The sequence below is a fragment of the Aspergillus fischeri genome, genomic scaffold (assembly GCF_000149645.3).
Source record: "Aspergillus fischeri NRRL 181 1099437636265 genomic scaffold, whole genome shotgun sequence".
NCBI lineage: Eukaryota > Fungi > Ascomycota > Eurotiomycetes > Eurotiales > Aspergillaceae > Aspergillus > Aspergillus fischeri.
The window spans coordinates 1,744,498-1,764,162 of NW_001509761.1; the positions used below are offsets into that span (position 1 = coordinate 1,744,498).

The window sequence follows — 19,665 nt, forward strand, 5'->3', positions numbered from 1 at the left end:
CTCCCGTCATTTGAGAGATTAAGAGATTATTGCCATTGTCGCCATAATTAGCATCCTGTGCCCCGACTGCGTCCTACAATTAGGGACAAGTTCACTGGCCCGAACTCGAAGAGCAGTAGGCTCTGTTTGCCCTAGTCACCTTGGGTTGACTTTGTGTAAGGACGCTTCTGTACAGGTGCGGCTGTACTTCTGGCTAGAATCATTGACTGCCGCTCAATCCTGGAATTGCGGCTGCCATGCCCAGTGGGCTACTGAAGACTGCATAAAAGTGGCTAGTAGCCTCGTAGATAGCACAAAGTAGGTATGGGAGCATTTCGAGAATTAATAATAAGCGTAAATCAGACTAGTACATGTTCCCATATGCTTCTAGTCTCAAGGCCAGCCTGGATGTACACGAATGCCTAACACCCGATGTAAGTGAAGACCGCAACCCGTGGTCATTTGAATATTGTCTTTGATGGATATGTATCGAGGGCACTCGTCGCCCTCGGTACCACCCCCTATCATTGATCTCGTTGAAGACACCTTGTCAGGTCAAGACGAGTATTTGGGAAATCACTTGATGAGAACATGGTGTTCAACCTTTAAACCAGTATATTTACGCGACCCGTAGGTCCTTTCAGCACTTCCATCCAGCCGTCTTCCTCAATGATGACGATTTTCCCATCTATGCAAACTCGCCTCCACTTCTGCTCAGCCTCACGAAAATCGATTCTGAAGCCTTCAACTTCCGTGTAGAGAACGCTGCTTTCGTGTACATGGCGCCCCCCATCATACGCGAGAGACATTAGTTGCATCGCCTTTTCTGCGGAGACGGTGCCAAAACGAATTATCCTCAACCTGCCATCCAAAGCAACCGACTCCGGCGAGATGAGAAAGTCTTTCTCGAGCCTTGGAACGAGTGTAGCGAGTACGTACATGTGTTCTCCGCATTCTAGGGTGTCCACGGAGTTTTCATTGGTCGCTATGTTAGACCGGAATAATGTGATATTACCTTTATACCTGTGCGTCTCGACGCCGCTAGAAGGGAAAAGGAGCTCTTTGGCTGCCATCTGGAACCTCTCGGCTCCGAACCTTCTATATTCCGAAGTGTCACTGTCAGCAACTAAGGCAGCGTGAAAACCCCAGCTTGCGACAACCACGCCGTGAATTGAATTCACTGAGGACTTGGACATGGAGCTATCAAGCATAGGAATCAGAGTGTGACCCTCGTCCGTGACATATTGCGCGCCAGGAGAAAAATTGGCGACTAAGGTGGGTATAGGTTTCGGTGACCCTTTCAGCAGGACAGTCAAGCCTTCTGTCGGGCGAGAGAGCAGCCCTAATGAGCTTGCCATGGCATTACCCGTCCCCATCGGTATCAGAGCGACGATTGGAGGAACGAGTGAAACACCGACAGCACCATGGAATGCATCGACAATATCATTCAGGCCACCATCCCCAGAAAGAAGAATAATTGTTTGGGTAAAACCGAGTTTTGCACGATCAATAAGCCTTGATTGACAGAGTTCGAGTATAGATCGCGCTGATTGTGTCTCATGGACTTCATACTCCGTCAATCCGATATGTGCCAAGAACGGTTGTACAATGTTTTTGAAGAAATTCTTTGCCTTCCCGGTCCCTGAGGGAGTCGAGATAATGACATGAAGATCAATCGCCTGGTCCACCGAAGGCTTGAGATGTTGGGGGAGTTCCGCACAGAAATATTGTGATAGTAGTGTCGATGGTGGAGAAACCAATTGTATACTTGCCAAAGAAGATCCACAATCTCCCGGCTGAACAGACGTCGCCTCTTTTCGACCATTTCGTAGATAGAGCATGTTGTAGTTCTTTCCATCCTGGCTAGCATGTGGTAGGATGCAGACCACATCATCTATGGCAATCCTAAGCTCCCTCTGCCCCTGAAGCTCACTGCATTGAATGGCGCCATTGGAAAAATTACAAGAAAATTGCGAGGCATCAGCCCAAATAGCATCTGGCAATGGTTCCATTTCTCTATTTTAGCACCTGAATCAGTAGTTTTCCTACTAGAGGCGACATGATCCAACTTACGTTGCTCAGGAAGGTGGATTAAGATGTGGCATTGAATATTGGTGGGAAAGACTACTTCTACGAGCCAGCAACAGCATGGCGGGGTGGGGTAAATGAATGATAATATTATTACACATTTATTACCTCTTATCCACCCGGGCAGCAACTTGTCATTACTATTACAGTAAGCCTTACCTGAAATGATGGGTAGCCTAGCCCGCAGGTAAGGTACTAGGTATCCGTGCCTTAGCAGCGCACCCACACTGGTTTCCAGTGTGGGTGCAGTAACTTCCATGTACCTTTTATATGGTGATACCATATAAAAGGTACATACTCCTTACATTGAATATTTAGGCATTCACTTGGGGTAACTATATTTTGTATAGTATAAAACTCTTAAAAGGCTTTTAATTATAAGATCTTCCCTCTTTAAATTTTAATATTAACTAAAAATTAGAGATATAAGAGTGTGCAAAGTTTCCCTCTATAAAACTCTTAGAGAGAAGAATAAGAGATTATATTATCTTAACACTTATGATTTTCCTTTCTAATAATAAAGATAGTAATAAATGATAGACACTTATATATATATCTAAATAATGATAATTGGAAAACTAAATTTGTATATACATAAAGTAAATAATCAGGATGTACCTTTTATATTGTGAAGCTATATAAGAGGTCCATGGGAATTATGCTGTGGTTGGAAGTGTTGCTGTGGTGCAGCCTGCGTCCGCGGTGTGGGAGCACCTGGCACAGATAGACATACCCAAGGGCCCACTATCTAGACTACTGAGTAAGCTTATTTTAGATTAAGGGTAAGGTACATAGTAATACCGTCACACCCCCTTACCTGACCAGGCAGGTAACAGACTAATAGCCATGTGTAATGCCAATCCTAGGATACTACTACCCTTGAGCCTGGCTCTACAATATGTGCAGTGAAATCACATTTCTGGCAAATCACATACATAACTGTTACCTGCCTAAATTGGTGCGGGGTTTTGCTGGAACCTAGGGGTGTCCCGATGTCATCATCAAGTGGTCTTGCCGACTTGCTGTATCACCAACTACTTGCTACCTATGTCCTGTTAGTGTATGTAAGATAGACTCGTGACCTAAACTGCGACCAACTTTGGCAAATGTAACTGCCCATGAACATGATAACATACGCCTCTATTTCTCTACCTAACCACGTACGTCACACTCCTGCTTTGCGGTCAAGTGAATGGTTGTCATTATTTTACATTTCTCGTCATATACAGCTGGGCAAACCTATGATTGATAACTGGACACATGCTTATCGCTCAAATTTACGGCAATGAAAGTCTTGGGAAGTTTAACCCTATAGAGTTCTCATCAGTCGTTGGCCCTATAAACGTAGAGGGATGAAGGTGGGTTGTGAAACGCACGTGTCGAATTTCGCTTTGAGGGTTTCAATGACCTCTTTCCAATCCTGATGGGCGGTTAGGCTTCTTCTCGGAGCGCAACCGATCGCATGCCGCGAGTCAAGTTGCACATCCAGCGGATCAAAAGCGTGGCAGCCAGGACTGATAGAGATACGGATTGAATAGGAACTTGTGGATGATTCACAATCCTTAGCCTCGTACAGCTCGAAACAGATTTGTGATAGGTAATCCAATTCAGGTATAGCGCTTCTGGCTATCTTTGTCTGAATTCCGCCCTCGATGATGCAGTTCAGGAGGGTATAGATATGGGACTCCTTAGTGAAGTAAAAAAATGACTTCGCATCTGGAGACGCTTGGACTTCTTCGAGGTCTCTGACGATCTCCTGAAGAAGGGGTAAGGACGTCAACAAGCCTATTTCCAGTTTCTCAGAGTCGGTAATTCCGTACTCCTGAGGAGTCACATAGTCAAATAGAACTTTGGCCAATTTGTATAACTCCCGAAGTTTTGAGAGTCGTCCATCCATTTTAGTTTTCGTAGGACTAGAGCCTGGGTATAGCTTGAAATAGTGATCATACGAGTCGTCAAGGGCCCTTAGATGCGGTAATGAGTCGAATGCATGTGCTCGCTTCTTGAATCTGAGGAGATGTGATAAGGTCGGATTTTCCACGTTTTCCTCTATTCCTTCGCTTGTTAGACTGTCATGTCCGGGTATTTTTTCCCCAATGAGATCGTGACGATTAGTATTATTGGAATTGGAGCTTTGCCGTTCATGCTCGTTGGTCCCCTCATCTGGGGGCATGAACACCCACTCAAGAAAGTGTCTGTTGTGAAGTGCATCAAATTTCATGCTGTCGTACAATTCGGAAAGTTTGCTCGGGTCAACCTTCTCCGTGTCGCAAAATTCTGCAAAGAGCTTTTCCCATCGTTCTTTGAAGAGCATGGGATCTTCACCAGTACACCACCGTCCCTGAATAGAGGTAAGGGTTGGGCTATCCGTGTCCTGAGTGACATTCTGAGAGGTAGAATTGTCACTTAGGGGAGATGTCGATGAAGGACAATGTGGAGAATTGTTAAGCTTCCCAAAATTGTGTCTCATGACATTTCGGTGAAATTTCATCAACTCAACAACTGTAGCGAGAACAACTGATGGCTCAGGGATGTTATCCTTGGGCCAAGTGAACTGTGAAGGTGCAGATCCTTCGCGCAAGAGAAGTTTCAGCTTCTTTTTCACCTTATCCATAACATCTTTTGCAGCGTTGGAGTCATCCAGAAGGTCCTTTCGCACTTGGATAAAATCATCCGGGAGCTCCTTCTGGTCGAGAAAAGAACACGCCCAAATTTGAGCTACATTAACTCATAAGCTTGGCGCCCAACAGAAATGTGCTTTGGAAAAGACTTACCGCTAGTACTCACTCTTCGCTCCGAGCTTGTAAAGATCCGAACATTATTCAGCGCCTCTTTGTTCATTAATTTCAGATCGTCGCGCATATTGAGACCTAGGTCTTGTGATTGGTATCTTGCGGCGTGGGTTGGCTCTCCACCCCACTTGATCACAAGTTGCAGCTTGTCTAGGATGAGATCGTTCTCGGCAGCAGAAAATCTTGAGAATGTTGTGCCGGATATTGAGTCACTCCGAGTAGATGTTCGAGGAAATTCTTCCTTATCCCCGCTGGCACCATCGGCGATTTGAGTCCAATTAGTCTGCGCTCCGTCGCTGTTCGAGTTCTCTGAACTATGCGTGCTCAATTCCTCCTGCGTTCGCTTGCGAAACATAGGTTTAATTTGAACCTTCGTTCCAGGCCAGCCACCTTTCTTCTCCAGGGATGTTCGAAGCAGTTTGAGTTTTTCCATATCTTCCAGTTTCTGATCCATTGCAAGCCTGACAGCCTCCGAGACGCTAGCCAAGGCTGCCTGTCCTTTGATCACCACTTCTTCTTGGTGGCCTTTCAACAAATCAATAAATGGCTGGCTGTGGAAAGTGAACTTGAACTTTTGCTTTGGCGTACGATCTGCATGCCTTATGACTGCAACCATGCCCTTAAGCTTCCAGGAATGTTTAGATGCTGGAGGTGGAGGCGGCGGGATCGCTTCGTCTGGATGGCCGGTCAACTCTGGGGTCTTCGGGTCGAGATCACTTATATCTGAATCGATCTGGCGCGCATCTGGGCTCGTTCGACTTCTTTTGTAGTCCATACTTTCTGCTCCACAGGATGCTGGAGGTAACGCCGCAAGGTCCTGGAAACTATTGTCGAGGCTCTTATGACTGCCGTAAAGTTTGGACGTGGATGGAGATTTCAACAAGGTTTTCAAGGTATGCCTGTGAGATACAGAATGCCTCACATGATGGCTTGTATCCGGTGAAACCATTTCTAGGGACCTTTGTATTCCCTCGCGTTTGCGCTTTTCATTCAAAAACATGTCACTCAGAATACTGGCACATTTGTCGTAATAGTCATTGTTGTCCTTGACGAAACTCCATCCATTAACGTCGATCACGTAGCTCCTATCACCGACTCGAAGCATATCGAAACCGCAGATCCTTTGGCCAAACCCATTCGAGATTTTTGACGCAATTGCTGCCTCATCCTGGCTCAATTTCGTTATGTACCTGAGTTCTTTCCCGTGCGTGTTCCGGCGAACGACTCCATCGACCACGGGCGACTTGCGTGTCTCTGCATGGCAAAAATCTGGCCCGACTGTATAAGCCTTGACATCTTCAGAATTGTCAACCCTTAGGAATTGTTCGTAAATGTAGCTTGTGTCCTTTTCCGTCACTGATCTAGGCACCACAAGATGAGGATCATATTCGGAGCTTTTGTTCCCGACTTTCCGGAAAAGCCTCCTGCCTCCTCCGCCATACTGTTGATCGTTAGGGAAGTATATATGGATGTTGTGATTTTCACCGTTCACTGGCTTTTCGACAAAGGGTTTTCTGATGGATTTTCCATCCACAATTAGAGCCTCACCGTCCTCAGACATTGTTACCACCTGAGTTTTCTGAGAACCTCCTCCAGTCCCATCTTCAGGGCCCTCGAGCTTGACCCCTGTTAACCTGTAAACATGCTGAGCAAGCTCCGCAGATTCCAACCTTGGTCCGCCGTCGCGATTGACCTCTAATCTCTTTGGCGTGGGGACATTCATATGATCCAGAATTCGCAGACACAGTCGTCGGTCCCACAACACTTTCTGCATGGGTAAGTCATTCACGCAAAAAGGCTTTCGAAGCCTCGCGTAAGCGATGGCCTTCTCCAGGGGGAAGCCGTCAGAAAAGAATGCAATCAAAAAGTCGCATACAGGCCAATTCTCTACAGCCTCATCGAGAATCACCTTGTCTCCGAAAACAATCACTTCAAAACCACCTTTGGCTTGCAGGCGGGTTAAAATATTCTGACTAGGTTTGCTGCGCGCTTTCACATCCAGAGCGCAGACACCAATTCTGCCAATGCTTGAGGGGCCGGTTTCAGCTTCACTGACTGAGCTGGTAGCTGTGCTGCCACTAAGTCTCCTAGGCGTTCGGCTGGAAGAACGAGCTGAACGAGCAACTCTCGCGCCGCCAGCATGATCTGTCATTACATCTGAGGTCTGGATTTTGTTCTGGTGGAATTGCCCATTACTCGGACTTGCCCTCGAAGATGGTGAAGACGGGTCATAAAGAAGGGTGAAAGATGATTTGTCACCAGTCTGATCAGGCACCGTGTTTGGTAAAGGCGTGGCAATCAGTGCGTTTCGCTCGTCACTGCCTGTAGCACAGCCAACATCGGAAGAGCAATTATTCTGGCTTGCGGAAGGTGGGAAATCTTGAATAGGATTGCTCTGTGTCATCTTTGAAGGTTGCTCGTGGAACCTGAATTTCAACGACTGAGGTGACAGTACTCATCCCAGATTTCCGTTGCTGGTTTGTAATGTTTGTTCTCCTTTTTGTTGTTTACGTATTCAAGCCAGGTTTTCCAAGGAGAAAATGATGTGTAGTGCCTATGAGTTCATCGTTGGCACAATTGGGACTAGAGGGCTCCCTGAGATCTGGTTCCAGATGAAAAGTCAAACTTGGTGAAATGCCCATTTCGGAAGGTGACTCCGTTCTTTTTCTCACCCAAATTTGGATGCACGTTTGGTAGACTTCAATTATTTAGAACCTAAGACCACATCGTCGATCTTCTGCTAGAGTGTCAGGATCACCCTTGTCGTCATTACTCGGTGTTTTCTTTATCTTAAAAAGGAAAAAAATAAAAAAACTAGAAACCCAGCAAACATGCTTGAAAGTAAGCAAAAGACTGAAAATTCCAGTAATATCTATTGATATACCATTGTGCATTTATTCATATTTATTATGTATTAACATAGAATAATAGAGATGTGTTCCAAACAAAACAGGACAATCCTACCTTATTAATAATTCTGGAAAACCGACTTTCATCCTAAGAGCTGAGCTTTTACGGAGTGCGGAGATCAAGTAGGATTTTGCCAAGGCGGTATTCTAGGCGGACCTGCTGCGTAAAGACAGAAATTTTCGGGACACCACAAAAGTTCGCAGAGTAGAACGGAGCAATATCGAGAGCTCCTACAATCTGAAACTGGCAATACTACTGAGACCCGACCCGAATTAACATGATGCCTTCACTTGACGAGGATGAATTCAGCGTGCCACTTCCGAAAAGGCAAAAGCGAATCCCTGAGCATCAGCGCATCTCAAATTCGCGAAAGACACTTGAGTCTAGAATATTTTCACCATATCGGGTAAGCCAGCACTGAATCAATCATGATTTCTTTCCTCTAAATGCTCTCCTGACTGATCAGTCGTTAGACACTTGGACTCGTCTCCCCCACAGCTGTTCCTTTCACGTATGTGCGCTTGGGAAAAAGTACTTTTCAAATCACGACCTGTGTGGGCAGCGCTTTGCACACCTATGATCTACGCCGAGGGCTGAGTTTGATTTTCATCAGCCGGCCTCAGACGCCAGAAGCCATAACTGCCACCTTTGCATGGCGTGAGAAGGTCTTTGCAGCGTGGGGAAATCTCAGACCAGGGGCATGTGGAGGTATATGGGTATTCAAACGCGGCAAAAAGGTCGCTGCATTAGAGGTGCCTTCGGGCCGAGCTGGGCCTATTATCAAAGTACTTGTTTTTGGCGCTTGGATTGTGGGTTGCACTGGCACCAGCATTGAAGTCTGGAAAAATACGACCTACCAACATTACACGACATTGATTCCGCGCGGAATTGAAGCGGTATCTGGAGACCACATTTACGGCGGTCAAATGTGCAGTATGCCAACGTATATCAATAAGGTCTTCGTTGGAAGGGTTGACGGCTGCGTGGACATTTGGAATGTGAGGACCGGAGAGCTACTCCATACCATTCCTACGGCATGGCCAAGTGTTGGAGCTGTGACTGCTCTGCAACCGACTCCTGTGCTATCTCTCATTGCTATTGCTCATGCGGATGGCTCTCTATTCATCCGTAACGTCGATACCGAGCAGATTGTCTTGTCATTGCGCTCGGGTTCCTCGCACATCACATCACTCGCCTTCCGGACTGATAGTCTAGGCGCTGGCGCAGATGGCCAATCTCCGGGTGTCTTAGCGACAGCTTCTGTGGATAGTGGCGACATCACTTTGTGGGATTTGAACAACGCAGGGCGTGTCACGGGCGTCCTTCGGAACGCCCACAGGACACTTCAACATGAAATAGCGTCTGGCATAAATTGCGTGGATTTCTTGGATGGCCAACCTTTGTTGGTATCGACTGGGAAAGATAACTCTCTCAGGACCTGGATATTCGATGAGACGCCATTTTCACCTATTCCGAGACAACTTCATTTCAGAAGTGGTCATTCTGCTCCTGTCACTGCGTTGAGTTTCTTGCCCTCAGCAACGGATGGCTCCGAAGCCAATGGTAAATGGCTACTGAGTGCGAGCAAGGACTGCAGCTTATGGGGACTTAGTGTACGAAAAGACAGCCAAAATACTGAAATTTCGCAGGGCGCAGTTGAGAAGAAAGCCAAAAAAATGTCTGCTCCAGGTCCTGTGAGCTTAGACATGCAACATCGCACACAGGGTTTCAGAGCTTCAGAGATAACTTGCATTGCATGCTCACTGAATCGCGATGGTGGCATGGGTGTCACCACATCTGGTCCGATTTGGGCTAATCCGAGAGTAGTAGATGCGGCTGCTTCGAATAAGACGGGATGGGAGAGTATAGTCACTGGTCACCGTGGGGACAAGTTCGCCCGTACTTGGTTTTGGGGTAGGAAAAGAGCTGGACGCTGGACTTTTGAAACAAGCGATGGATCTGTCGTGAAGGTGAATGGTTGTCGACAATATGCCACGGAGTATCGCTAACACTTTATACCAGAGCGTCGCTATCACGCAATGTGGGACTTTCGCTCTCATTGGGTCCAGTATGGGAAGTATCGATGTGTTCAATCTGCAGTCCGGCCAGCATCGACAGAGTCTCCCGGCTCGCGATTTGAAACGTAGGCCAACTGGCGAGCTCGGTTTAGCAAATGGTTCTCAAGAGAAGAAAATTGGACATACAAAGGCAGTCACTGGCTTAGTAGTCGATTCTTTGAACCGGACTGCCATAAGCTGTGGGTTGGATGGGAAAGTCAAGGTACGGTATACAACTCCTCATCGTGAATCACAGTTACTGAGTTGCATTAATCTAGTTCTGGGATTTTCATTCCGGGTTACTCCTAGATGAGCTTGATTGGCATCCAATGACAGCAATCACTGGTCTGCGTTATAACAGCAGCAGCGAGTTGGTCGCGTTCAGTTGTGATGACCTCTCGATTCGTGTGGTTGACATTGAAACAAGAAAACTCATACGCGAATTCTGGGGTTGCGTCGGTCAGATCAATGACTTCATTTTCTCCAATGATAGCCGGTGGATAGTGGCTGCTTCTATGGACTCACGTGTCCGCGTTTGGGATTTGTCAACAGGACATCTCATTGATATCTTCCGAGTGCCTAGCACCTGTACCTCGCTATCCATGTCAGCAACTGGGGAGTTTCTGGCAACGGCCCATTCGGATAGTGTCGGTATTCGTCTCTGGACGAATCGGAGTCTGTTTATTCCAATTTCGACCCAGAATCTGGACGAATCTGGTTTTGCTGATTCTCATATCCCTATCACATCCGCAGAGGAGAGTGCTGGAGCTCTTGAGGCTGCATTTTCCGAGGATCATCATCAGGATGAGGCGGAGGGGCCAGTGCTATGTGACGAACAACTGAGTACGGAGATGGTAACACTCAGTGCCATCCCCAGGAGTAGATGGCAGACTCTACTCCACTTAGATCTAATCAGGGTATGGTCCCACGCTTCTTCCACCATCTGCTTTATCGTTGCTGATTGCTGTTAGGAACGCAACAAGCCTAAAGATCCTCCCAAGGCACCCGAGAAAGCCCCATTTTTCCTGCCATCTGTTTCCGAGAAAACGAGCGTTGAAAATAGCGACAGAAGTATGGTGTTGTCGGTTGAACACACGCTCGCCGAACGTTCAAGGATAGCCAGGCACCAACGATCTCAGACCGTGGACGACTCGGGCTCTTTATTCACAGTCCTTCTGCATTCCGGTCGTCAGTCTAACGATTTTGCACCCTTCACAGATTATTTGAAAACTCTATCTCCAGCAAGGACTGACCTGGAGATTCGATCTCTGGATCTGCGCGTACAAGACGGTCACTCTGAGTTGTCCTTATTCGTCATGGCACTGACTACACTACTCCGTCTCAGGAAAGATTTCGAACTTGTGAATGCTTGGATGGCGGTATTTCTGAAAATACATGCTGATATTGTGCGGAAGTGCTCCGAGTCGGCGGCGAATGACCACGAAGAACTGAGAAAATCTCTTGTCCAGTGGAGTGAAGAGCAGCAGCGGGAAGCCAAACGCTTAGCTGACCTAGTTGGATACTGTCGAGGCGTGGTGGGATTTATAAGATCATCGCGTTAGGATATGTTGAGCTTGAGGACAACAGTCGACACTGTTACGTGTAAGATCATACTTCCTCGTACTCTGGCTATGCTAGTCACTGGGCTTATTACATGAGTTCTGTTTGGTAGCACTCAAATATATCCGTGAGCTCACAGGACAAGGAAACCAAGAGTGTTCGTGTCACAACGTCTCCAAACTCCTGACATGCATTACTAATTTATCCAGTGGAGTTGTATGCAATATATGTCATCCCGCTAGCTGTTTGTATCTCTTCAGAAATTCACCAGCAGCATCTTCAGTAAGGTACTCATCCACCATCTCAAATCTCGATCTCATCGACTCATGAAGTGGGGGAAGACTCATAAGAGCGTCCTGCATTTTGACCATGAGATCATTGGCTGTAGTTGTGAACCCAATCAGTTGTCTCATAATTCTCAAAGAATAGAGCACAGCCTGAACCTGCGCCGTAAGGTGTATGTCTGCCCAGTCTGTCCGATCACCCATATAACCAAAACTAAGGAATCTGCTAAATAGCTTAGCCTTGGGAAGTGGAGAGCCACTGTCCCCCCAACCATATACCTCACACAGTGCAAATATCCTCCATAATTTTGTGGTTGTGGCATTTTCGCCCAGGGCGTCTCGAACTACACTGAGACGTGTATAGAAAGAAGTCATTTGATCTGCGATCCAGCCTGCATCACGGATTGCTAGAGTATCCCTCGCAATTCTTCCCCCTCGTCGTACAAACTCATCGATGAAGCGAGATCTCCGAGACGGTGGACGCGAAGCATTAAATATCGAATAGCCCAGAACTCTATACGGCAAGCCGTTCTCCCAAGCACACCGCCTGGTATGATCTTCGTTTAGAATTGCGAGATAAAACCGAGGGAATTCGTCCCATGAATTGATTTCTCGGGCTTCATATTGCCAGACCAACTCTGAGACTCTGGGGTCAAGGTGATGAGAGTTCGCAATTCCCCATTGCGCATGTTCTGGGCCCTTCTTATATTCCTCGGAGAATTCCAAATAGTCTGCAGATCCTTGGGGTCCGAGGGTCACTTTTGCAAGCCGTATCAGCTCCGCCAATCCTGAATTTGGGTGAAGTTTAAGTTCATATGCTAGGCGCAGTAAATCAGCCAACCCAAAGCGTTGAGCGAGTGATGCTGGATGTAGCTGCACCGCTTGAAGTGGCACGTCTATTGATCGAGCGCTATACGTATTTTCCAATTCCAATGAATGAAGGAGCACGACCGAACCATGCGGCCCGATATCATGAAGTATAAGATCCGAATCATTGGTAAGTACCGCAGATCCTGTGAGTTTCGCCAGGTATGCGCAATGCATATCTGCTTCCCCTGCGACCATGACTGTGACATCTGCCCAAGGAAAATCTTGTAATGCAGCTGAGTCGGGTAACAATAGGGAGCCCCGCGCAGCTTGAAGGATGTTTTCCTTATTCCATCGATGCTTGAGATCTTCGAAGACAGCTGGTACCATAAAAGGATTGTCAGGGCATTCTCTGTGTTTAGGAGTCAACGTCCGTCCTCGCAGTATCATTTCGAGCTTGAATTCTGTGTCCATAGACGTGTAGTTAAGTCGCAAAGAGCCATAACTGATTCTTTTACGAGCTATCTCGAGCTTTCGTCTTGCCCTTTCGAGTCGTGATAGTCTTGTCTCTCCTTTGTGGGCCGGCAAAGCTCCATCAAAGCATATTGCCTTTCTGGACCATATCAGTCATTATTTGCCTGATCTCCTGCTTGGACGTCATTACATGTCAACTCCCAGGTTTCTTAACTTCAATAGATGCAACATCACCGCACAACTAACTTCGTTGCATGATGGCTGCATATCAGGGAATTCTAGTCGGCTGTCGGAACATCCCAGCAACCTTGAATGGACGTGATAAACCAGACTGGGGCCATCGATCACAACGGATTGAATGTTGGTTCTCCCCTCCTCAGCACTTTGACCACCCTTAAGAAGCACTGCTTCCGAATATGGAAGTAGAAGTCGTGTTAGATGCGGTATACCCATAGCTGAATTGTTTATGACTCCAAACTATCTGCTTGGGTGCTCCCGTTAGGGATATGGAAATTTCAGTTAAGGTCTAGGTAAGTCACTGTTACTATTGTACATCGCAAATTTGAACCAGCTGTAATTGTCATGTGATAATTGTGGGTCCTGATATAAGGGTCCTGATATAGCTACAGTGGGGGTTCAAAAGTATCTGGACCCCCCTTTGCCGCCAAGATCACCGCTTTCCATTTTTATCTATTCTGCCCGTATGGAAACTAGTATTTCGTATAACTGGATAGTAGAGAGAGGTATCTGGGGATATCGCGTATGAATACGCTTGTATCCCCATCCATATCATGTAGCTCACAGATTCGAGCACGGATAGTAGGTGTAAGCTCCTTAGATCGCGCCATCTAGATGTGTGTTGGAATAGAATCAAATCGCGTACGCAGGCGTTGAGGTGGCAGAATAGTTAGAAATGGAAAGCGGTGATTCTAGCGGCAAAAAGGGGGGTCTGAATACTTTTGAACCCCCACTGTAAAAAATTGAGCTTACTAGATAGGTGCTCAATGCATTGTCACTACAAGTCAACCACCTAACACCCACCCACATGCTAATAATGGTGGGCACCCTGTAGATCCTAGACTGCACTGGGTGAAGATGATGAGCGCGAGCCTAGGGAGGTAGAGGAACAAGAAACTAATGATCATGATATGCACTGTACTGCCCCACACATAGCATATAGAAAAAAGATAAATCAGCAGGTAACCTTGGAAATGAATGCAAATATTTCAAATGCCATCTTATCCCTACATACGAGGGCCAGAACATCACAAGGGAACTAATGGAAAGGATAACAAAATTTCGACACCGTACGATGCTAATTTCTCTCCACTTAGACAAAGGAAGGAGAAGTCCGAGCTGCACATGCCACCAGCGATCCAAGATGCTGGTGGGCTAAGCTAGACGGCCATCCAAAAGAAGGTATGTGGTCTCTTGCTATCCAGGGAATAACAATGTAAATGAACCAATAATGCTCGATATATTAGGATTCTACTAAGTAGCCGTAGCTTACCTTCATGGGCCTCAAGACATGTAGTTAAAGCAGTGCAGAAATCAGTACTCCTCTCCGAAGGCGCCGTTCAGTCATCAGGATACTCATCTCGAATATTGCTGACAAATGTATGAGAACAGCCATCCCACCGCTTGAAGTGCTTTCCTGCTGTTTCCACAAGCGTTCGCGGTAGCTCATATAGGTCGGGAGTGATAATTTCGACATTCTCTTCCGCAACGTAGCGAACAGACTTGTCCTCAGCTCTAAACACAATCAGCAAATGCAGTGAAATAGAGCGCAGTTACCATACAATGCGTGGTAGAAACTTTGGTGCCTGCCGGCTTCCAAACGATCGATGCCCATCCTTCTCATCCACTGTTCGCTCGCATCGCACTCAGTATCCCAACCAGTTATAACAGCTAAGTAACTGTACCGCCGATGGCGGAAGACCTGGCCGATCCTGTACCTTACCGCTTTGCGCTCAGGTGTCCGTCGTTTGACCTGCTTGGGTATCTCATCCACAGCCCGCACAACACGAAGGCTCTCAAGTATGTCCTCTTGCTGGAGCGTGCCTTGAAAAAGCGGTACAAGATACTGCTCAATCAAATGGACATCCGAAGGAAAATCCGTAGCGAAGAGTTCCAAGAACCAAGGTAAGTAGTGCCTAAGTTCCGCCGGCCGGAAAGAGGTGGAAAATAACAGTGACGACCAAAGGGCAGCATATCTTGCACTAACCGCATCGACCGGAGCCAGATGTGCTGTAGAAGTCTGGGAAAGACGTTGAACGGAGTTCATGATGTTTTTGCCACATCGCAATACAGTATCAGCAACCCCAGAAGCACGAAGGAAAGTCGATTGCTCGGCTGCTGAAGCCCCCAGGAAATTCAGCTGACTTTGCAGGTTCTCAACAGGTGTCTCTTCTGCAGAGCGAAACGGATCCATAAAAATGGGCTCAATCAGCGTCGCGGGCGGTATTGCGTTGCCATCAATGTCCTGACCGCTGGGTGGTATGACTATAACATGAACATGGAAAGGAAACCCACAAGGTCGAGCGTCAAGGTTTATTTTTCGAGCGACGTAGCAGTAGATAGCTGCTGAAATCAAAGGCAGCGAATTATGATCGGGATCATTTATTGCAAATCCTAGGAAATTGTGCTCTAGGCAATGGTAATCCCGGCCCAGCTGAATGCCTGTCAGATTGCTTGCTCTGAGGTATGTTGCGACAGCTCGGGCCTTCTCACGAGGTGTGAGTATATTTATATTAGGGCAGTATGTGAGTATTTGCAAGGCTATTTCATCTAGCCTATTCACAATCTGGTTACTGATTAGTAGATGTTTTGCCTCTTTATCTATCCAAGCTTGAATGTTTTACATACTTCATCCAGATTCCCAAAACTGCTCTCTGGGATGAAAAGATCAAACGCACCCAAAGCCCTTTCCAGGGACACAGGTTCCCCGTTTCTGAGTTTGATCCATTCTGAGACCGCAATGCTCCGATGGAGACAGGTCAGCAGCGCCCTTGCGTAATACCTTTTGTTGAGATAGCGAACGTTAATCACATGGAAAATGACCAGATATTATCAATGGGAGCGCCACCTTCTGGCCAAGTAGTCCTCTGTGTCTGATCCTGCGGAAATATGGCGTAGTAGAGTATCCTTGATGTCATATCCGAGCCCAATGATGGTTCGAAATTTCTTGATTCTTCCAGTTTGCCTGGCAAGAATACTGTTAAGAAGATGGCATGTCCTGCGATCAATAAGGTGTCGAGAAACGTAGAGTCCTTTCCAGTCTACTGCAGAGGCGGAACTCCTGTAGCTTGTTGTCATATCATGTTTGGGATCCCAGAATTTGAAGTGGGTTTGACAATAGAATCTCCATAGTAGAGGTTCATTCGTGATATTTTGAAACTTGCGAGAAGTCTGTCCCAGTGCAGCCGACGAACAAGGGGGGCAGTTGCATAGAATGATGTATAGTAGTTCTTCAGGAAGACAATCAAGAGACAAAACCATACCGGTACATAAGGAGGGGGGGAAGGAGGAAATAATGAAATGTCACCTTTTCAGTCTGGATCAAACCTGAGTAATAGAAGGTATATGAGTTGCTAGATATGCTGCATACTTCTGCTTCTCATCTCCAGAGAGGTATGCCTTAAATTTTGAGGTGATATTTCAGAATCTATGTAATACATGAAACGCCGCCGTACCTTACAGAAAATGACCCACTGGTGTTATTGCAATAATCTGTGTGTCACATGGGAATGTCCTGACCTTATATATCTTGTGACATGAGTATAATAAAATATTTAGTAAATAAGGGTAGAGAGGTATCCATCCTCTTGAATAGTAGAGAATTAACCTTATTAGATACCTATTAATAACACTAAATAGTAGCTAGTGGTTTATTACAGTAATCAAGAATTCAAGATATCTATGGCAGCATGTAACTATTCATGTCATATATTTATTGATTAATGATTCTCTTAGTGGTACATACAGTAGAGATGGATAAATAACCTATATACTCACATAGTCATGTAACATATAGGGGCCCCTAAAAGGCTAGCACCCTTACTACAAGGAATAGTAAATAAGTAAAATAACTAGTAAAATAAGTAACATAGAGTTAGTAAGATAAGTAAAGTAAGTAAATCATTAGTCTAATTAGTTTCACTATAAGGAATAGTAAATAAGTAAAATAACTAGTAAAATAAGTAAAGTAAGTAAATTATTAGTCTAATTAGTTAAAGAATACTAGATAGGTATCTTTAGTACTATTAGTTTCCTTAAGGGTATTAGTAATATATTTCTTTCCTTTTATTATAAGGACCTAATAATTAATACCCTTAGATAATAAGGTCTTTTAGTTTATCTTACTCTAGCTAAAATATTATTACTCTATTCTATAAGAGCCTTTATTATATTATTAGTAAATATTAAGTCCTTTATATAGTCTATAACTCTAATAAGTATATACTAGAGGGCTAGGGCTAGTTTTCCTTATAGATATATACTAAGATCTTTTATAACTTATAGTATAGTTCTTAATTTCTTAAGGGTTAGTAGCTAGGTGGCTTAGTCTAGATTAATAATATCTAGGAGGTTATATTTCTTAAGTAAGTCCTTATCTTCTATAAATATAGTTATATCCTATAATATTATTATATAACCTAGTTAAGGTATATAGATAGGTCTATAGATAGAGTAATCTTATTATTATTTAATTCTTCCTCTAAGTTACTAATATTTCTAAAATATATATACTTTTTATCTTTAGATATTATGCTTTATATTTATATCTTTATAAAGTAAATAATAATATTATTAATAGCTATAATTACTATATTTAGATCTTATAATTATTATAAAATATAAAGTAGTAGGGATAGGTTATAGCTTTTATTCTATTACTAGAGATAGATAGGCTATATATCTAGTATTATAAAGTTACTATAATAAAAATATATTATATTTATTATTATCCTCTTTATATTTTTCTTATTTTATCTATATATATATTTTAATTATAGTATTTTTATTATAAGATAGTAGGTTTTACTTATAGATTACTTTAAGTAATTTAACTTCCTAGTTATACTAGTTATTCTAAAATTTAATTATCTTTAGTTTATAATTACTATATATAGCCTCTAGCTAATTAATTCAGTCTTAGAATAATATCTTAGCTAACTTAAGATATTTAGTTTTAGTCTTATATAGTAGATAGAGGTTATAATTCTTTAATATAATAGTTTTTCTAGATACCTTATATATCTTATACTAGGGTGTATATATTTTAGCTTATAGAAATACTATTATATATACTAGATAATAATAAATATTATAAGTATCTAAGTAACTATATAGTAGGTCCTTAATTATTCTAACTAGTATTATTAAGGGTTTTTTATTATTAAATTTTAGTACTAATAGTAGTAGTAAAATAAGATAGAATATAGAGAAGTTAATATTAATATACTACTTATTAGATATAAATATAAATAGGTTATAGTTATAGTTCTATATTATTTTTTATATATCTATAATTTTCTTTACTACTATAGCTTTAAGATTTAGTATATTTATAATTATCTTATCTACTATAGCTGGGATAGCTTTAGATTTAGAAGGGGTGTATTGAGTATCTATATTATTATTATCTATAGATAATTTATCTATAAATAATTATGCTTTAAGAGTAGGGGGGCCTATAGTTATATAAGATTTAGGGTTAATTATAGATAAACACTACTAGCTAGGGATAATATAGTTAGTAGGAATAACATAGTTAAATAATACTTTCTTAACTTTATTAAAGAAATAGTTAAAGTGGGCCTTAATTTATTAATAATGTTATATAACTATATGAGTATATAGGTTATTTATCCATCTCTGCTATATGTACTACTAAGAAAATTATTAATTAATGAATAATTATATACTGCTATAAAATGATAGTATATCTTAATTAATAATCTAAGACCTAGATTTATATTTCCCCTAAAGAAAATTTCTCCTCTCTTAAATTACTATATACCTTACTATATAATTTATATAATTACCTTAGTAAGGGCTTCCTTAGAGGCTAGATAGGCTAAACCCTAATATTATAATAATTATTAATACCTCTAGATTTACCTATAATAATTATTAAAGTTATATATTAAATTACTAAATACTATTAAACCTTCTCTAATTAAGATTACCTAACCTTAATATCTATATTAATTATATTATTATATATTATGCTAACCCTCTATCTTATTATACTTATATCTTATTAGATATACTAGCTCTAGCTAGAAGAACTAGAGCTATATCTAAGCTTATTAATATATAGTATCCTAAGTCCTAGTTATACTTACTATAGACCTTCTAGGCTATAATATAGTATTTCCTTATAAAAATAAGTAAAATTACTATTATTAAGCTTAAGATTATATCTATATAGATACCTAAGGTAGTAGAAGGGTCTTAGGCTATACTAACTAAACTATAATCTTAGAAGGCTATACTAGTTAAAAAGGTCCTATCTATTAACTTTAATCTAGTCTTTAGAGGAAAGTATTCCTTTATACTAGATTTTTAAGTATACTATACTATAGTACTCTCTTATCTTATTATTAATATCTAACCCTATCTAAGATTTCTTTACCTTATATTACTTACCTACTATAGAAATATGGTACTCTTAATCTAATAATAATACTATATCTAGTAACCTCCTAC

At 43.0% G+C, this 19,665-nt stretch overlaps 5 protein-coding genes across 5 annotated transcripts, besides 5 other annotated features; 1 reads left to right on the forward strand and 4 right to left on the reverse strand.

Moving 5' to 3' along the window:
• Nucleotides 1-584: 584 nt before the first annotated feature.
• NFIA_006540 (diacylglycerol/lipid kinase family protein) lies at nucleotides 585-1,991 on the reverse strand (the record flags this gene model as incomplete). Its single annotated transcript, XM_001259184.1, has 1 exon — nucleotides 585-1,991. The coding sequence occupies one exon, from the start codon at nucleotides 1,989-1,991 to the stop codon at nucleotides 585-587; it is 1,407 nt and encodes a 468-aa protein (XP_001259185.1).
• Nucleotides 1,992-3,306: 1,315 nt separating this feature from the next.
• Nucleotides 3,307-7,263, reverse strand: NFIA_006550 (inositol polyphosphate kinase VIP1; the record flags this gene model as incomplete). Its single annotated transcript, XM_001259185.1, has 3 exons — nucleotides 3,307-3,376; nucleotides 3,444-4,785; nucleotides 4,842-7,263. The coding sequence occupies 3 exons, from the start codon at nucleotides 7,261-7,263 to the stop codon at nucleotides 3,307-3,309; spliced, it is 3,834 nt and encodes a 1,277-aa protein (XP_001259186.1).
• Nucleotides 7,264-8,049: 786 nt separating this feature from the next.
• On the forward strand, nucleotides 8,050-11,388 carry NFIA_006560 (rRNA-processing protein UTP21; the record flags this gene model as incomplete). The annotated part of the gene is made up of 5 exons (XM_001259186.1): nucleotides 8,050-8,175; nucleotides 8,243-9,739; nucleotides 9,792-10,049; nucleotides 10,105-10,669; nucleotides 10,817-11,388. The coding sequence occupies 5 exons, from the start codon at nucleotides 8,050-8,052 to the stop codon at nucleotides 11,386-11,388; spliced, it is 3,018 nt and encodes a 1,005-aa protein (XP_001259187.1).
• Nucleotides 11,389-11,616: 228 nt separating this feature from the next.
• Nucleotides 11,617-13,404, reverse strand: NFIA_006570 (uncharacterized protein; the record flags this gene model as incomplete). The annotated part of the gene is made up of 2 exons (XM_001259187.1): nucleotides 11,617-13,090; nucleotides 13,142-13,404. The coding sequence occupies 2 exons, from the start codon at nucleotides 13,402-13,404 to the stop codon at nucleotides 11,617-11,619; spliced, it is 1,737 nt and encodes a 578-aa protein (XP_001259188.1).
• Nucleotides 13,405-13,546: 142 nt separating this feature from the next.
• Nucleotides 13,547-13,572: a microsatellite.
• Nucleotides 13,573-14,528: 956 nt separating this feature from the next.
• NFIA_006580 (F-box domain protein) lies at nucleotides 14,529-16,449 on the reverse strand (the record flags this gene model as incomplete). The annotated part of the gene is made up of 4 exons (XM_001259188.1): nucleotides 14,529-14,703; nucleotides 14,751-15,754; nucleotides 15,817-15,970; nucleotides 16,037-16,449. 4 exons carry the CDS (start codon nucleotides 16,447-16,449, stop codon nucleotides 14,529-14,531), a joined length of 1,746 nt encoding a protein of 581 aa, XP_001259189.1.
• Nucleotides 16,450-17,021: 572 nt separating this feature from the next.
• Nucleotides 17,022-17,165: a microsatellite.
• A 1,427-nt stretch (nucleotides 17,166-18,592) lies between these two features.
• Nucleotides 18,593-18,622: a microsatellite.
• Nucleotides 18,623-18,692: 70 nt separating this feature from the next.
• Nucleotides 18,693-18,726: a microsatellite.
• Nucleotides 18,727-19,151: 425 nt separating this feature from the next.
• Nucleotides 19,152-19,228: a microsatellite.
• The last annotated feature ends 437 nt before the right edge of the window (nucleotides 19,229-19,665 follow it).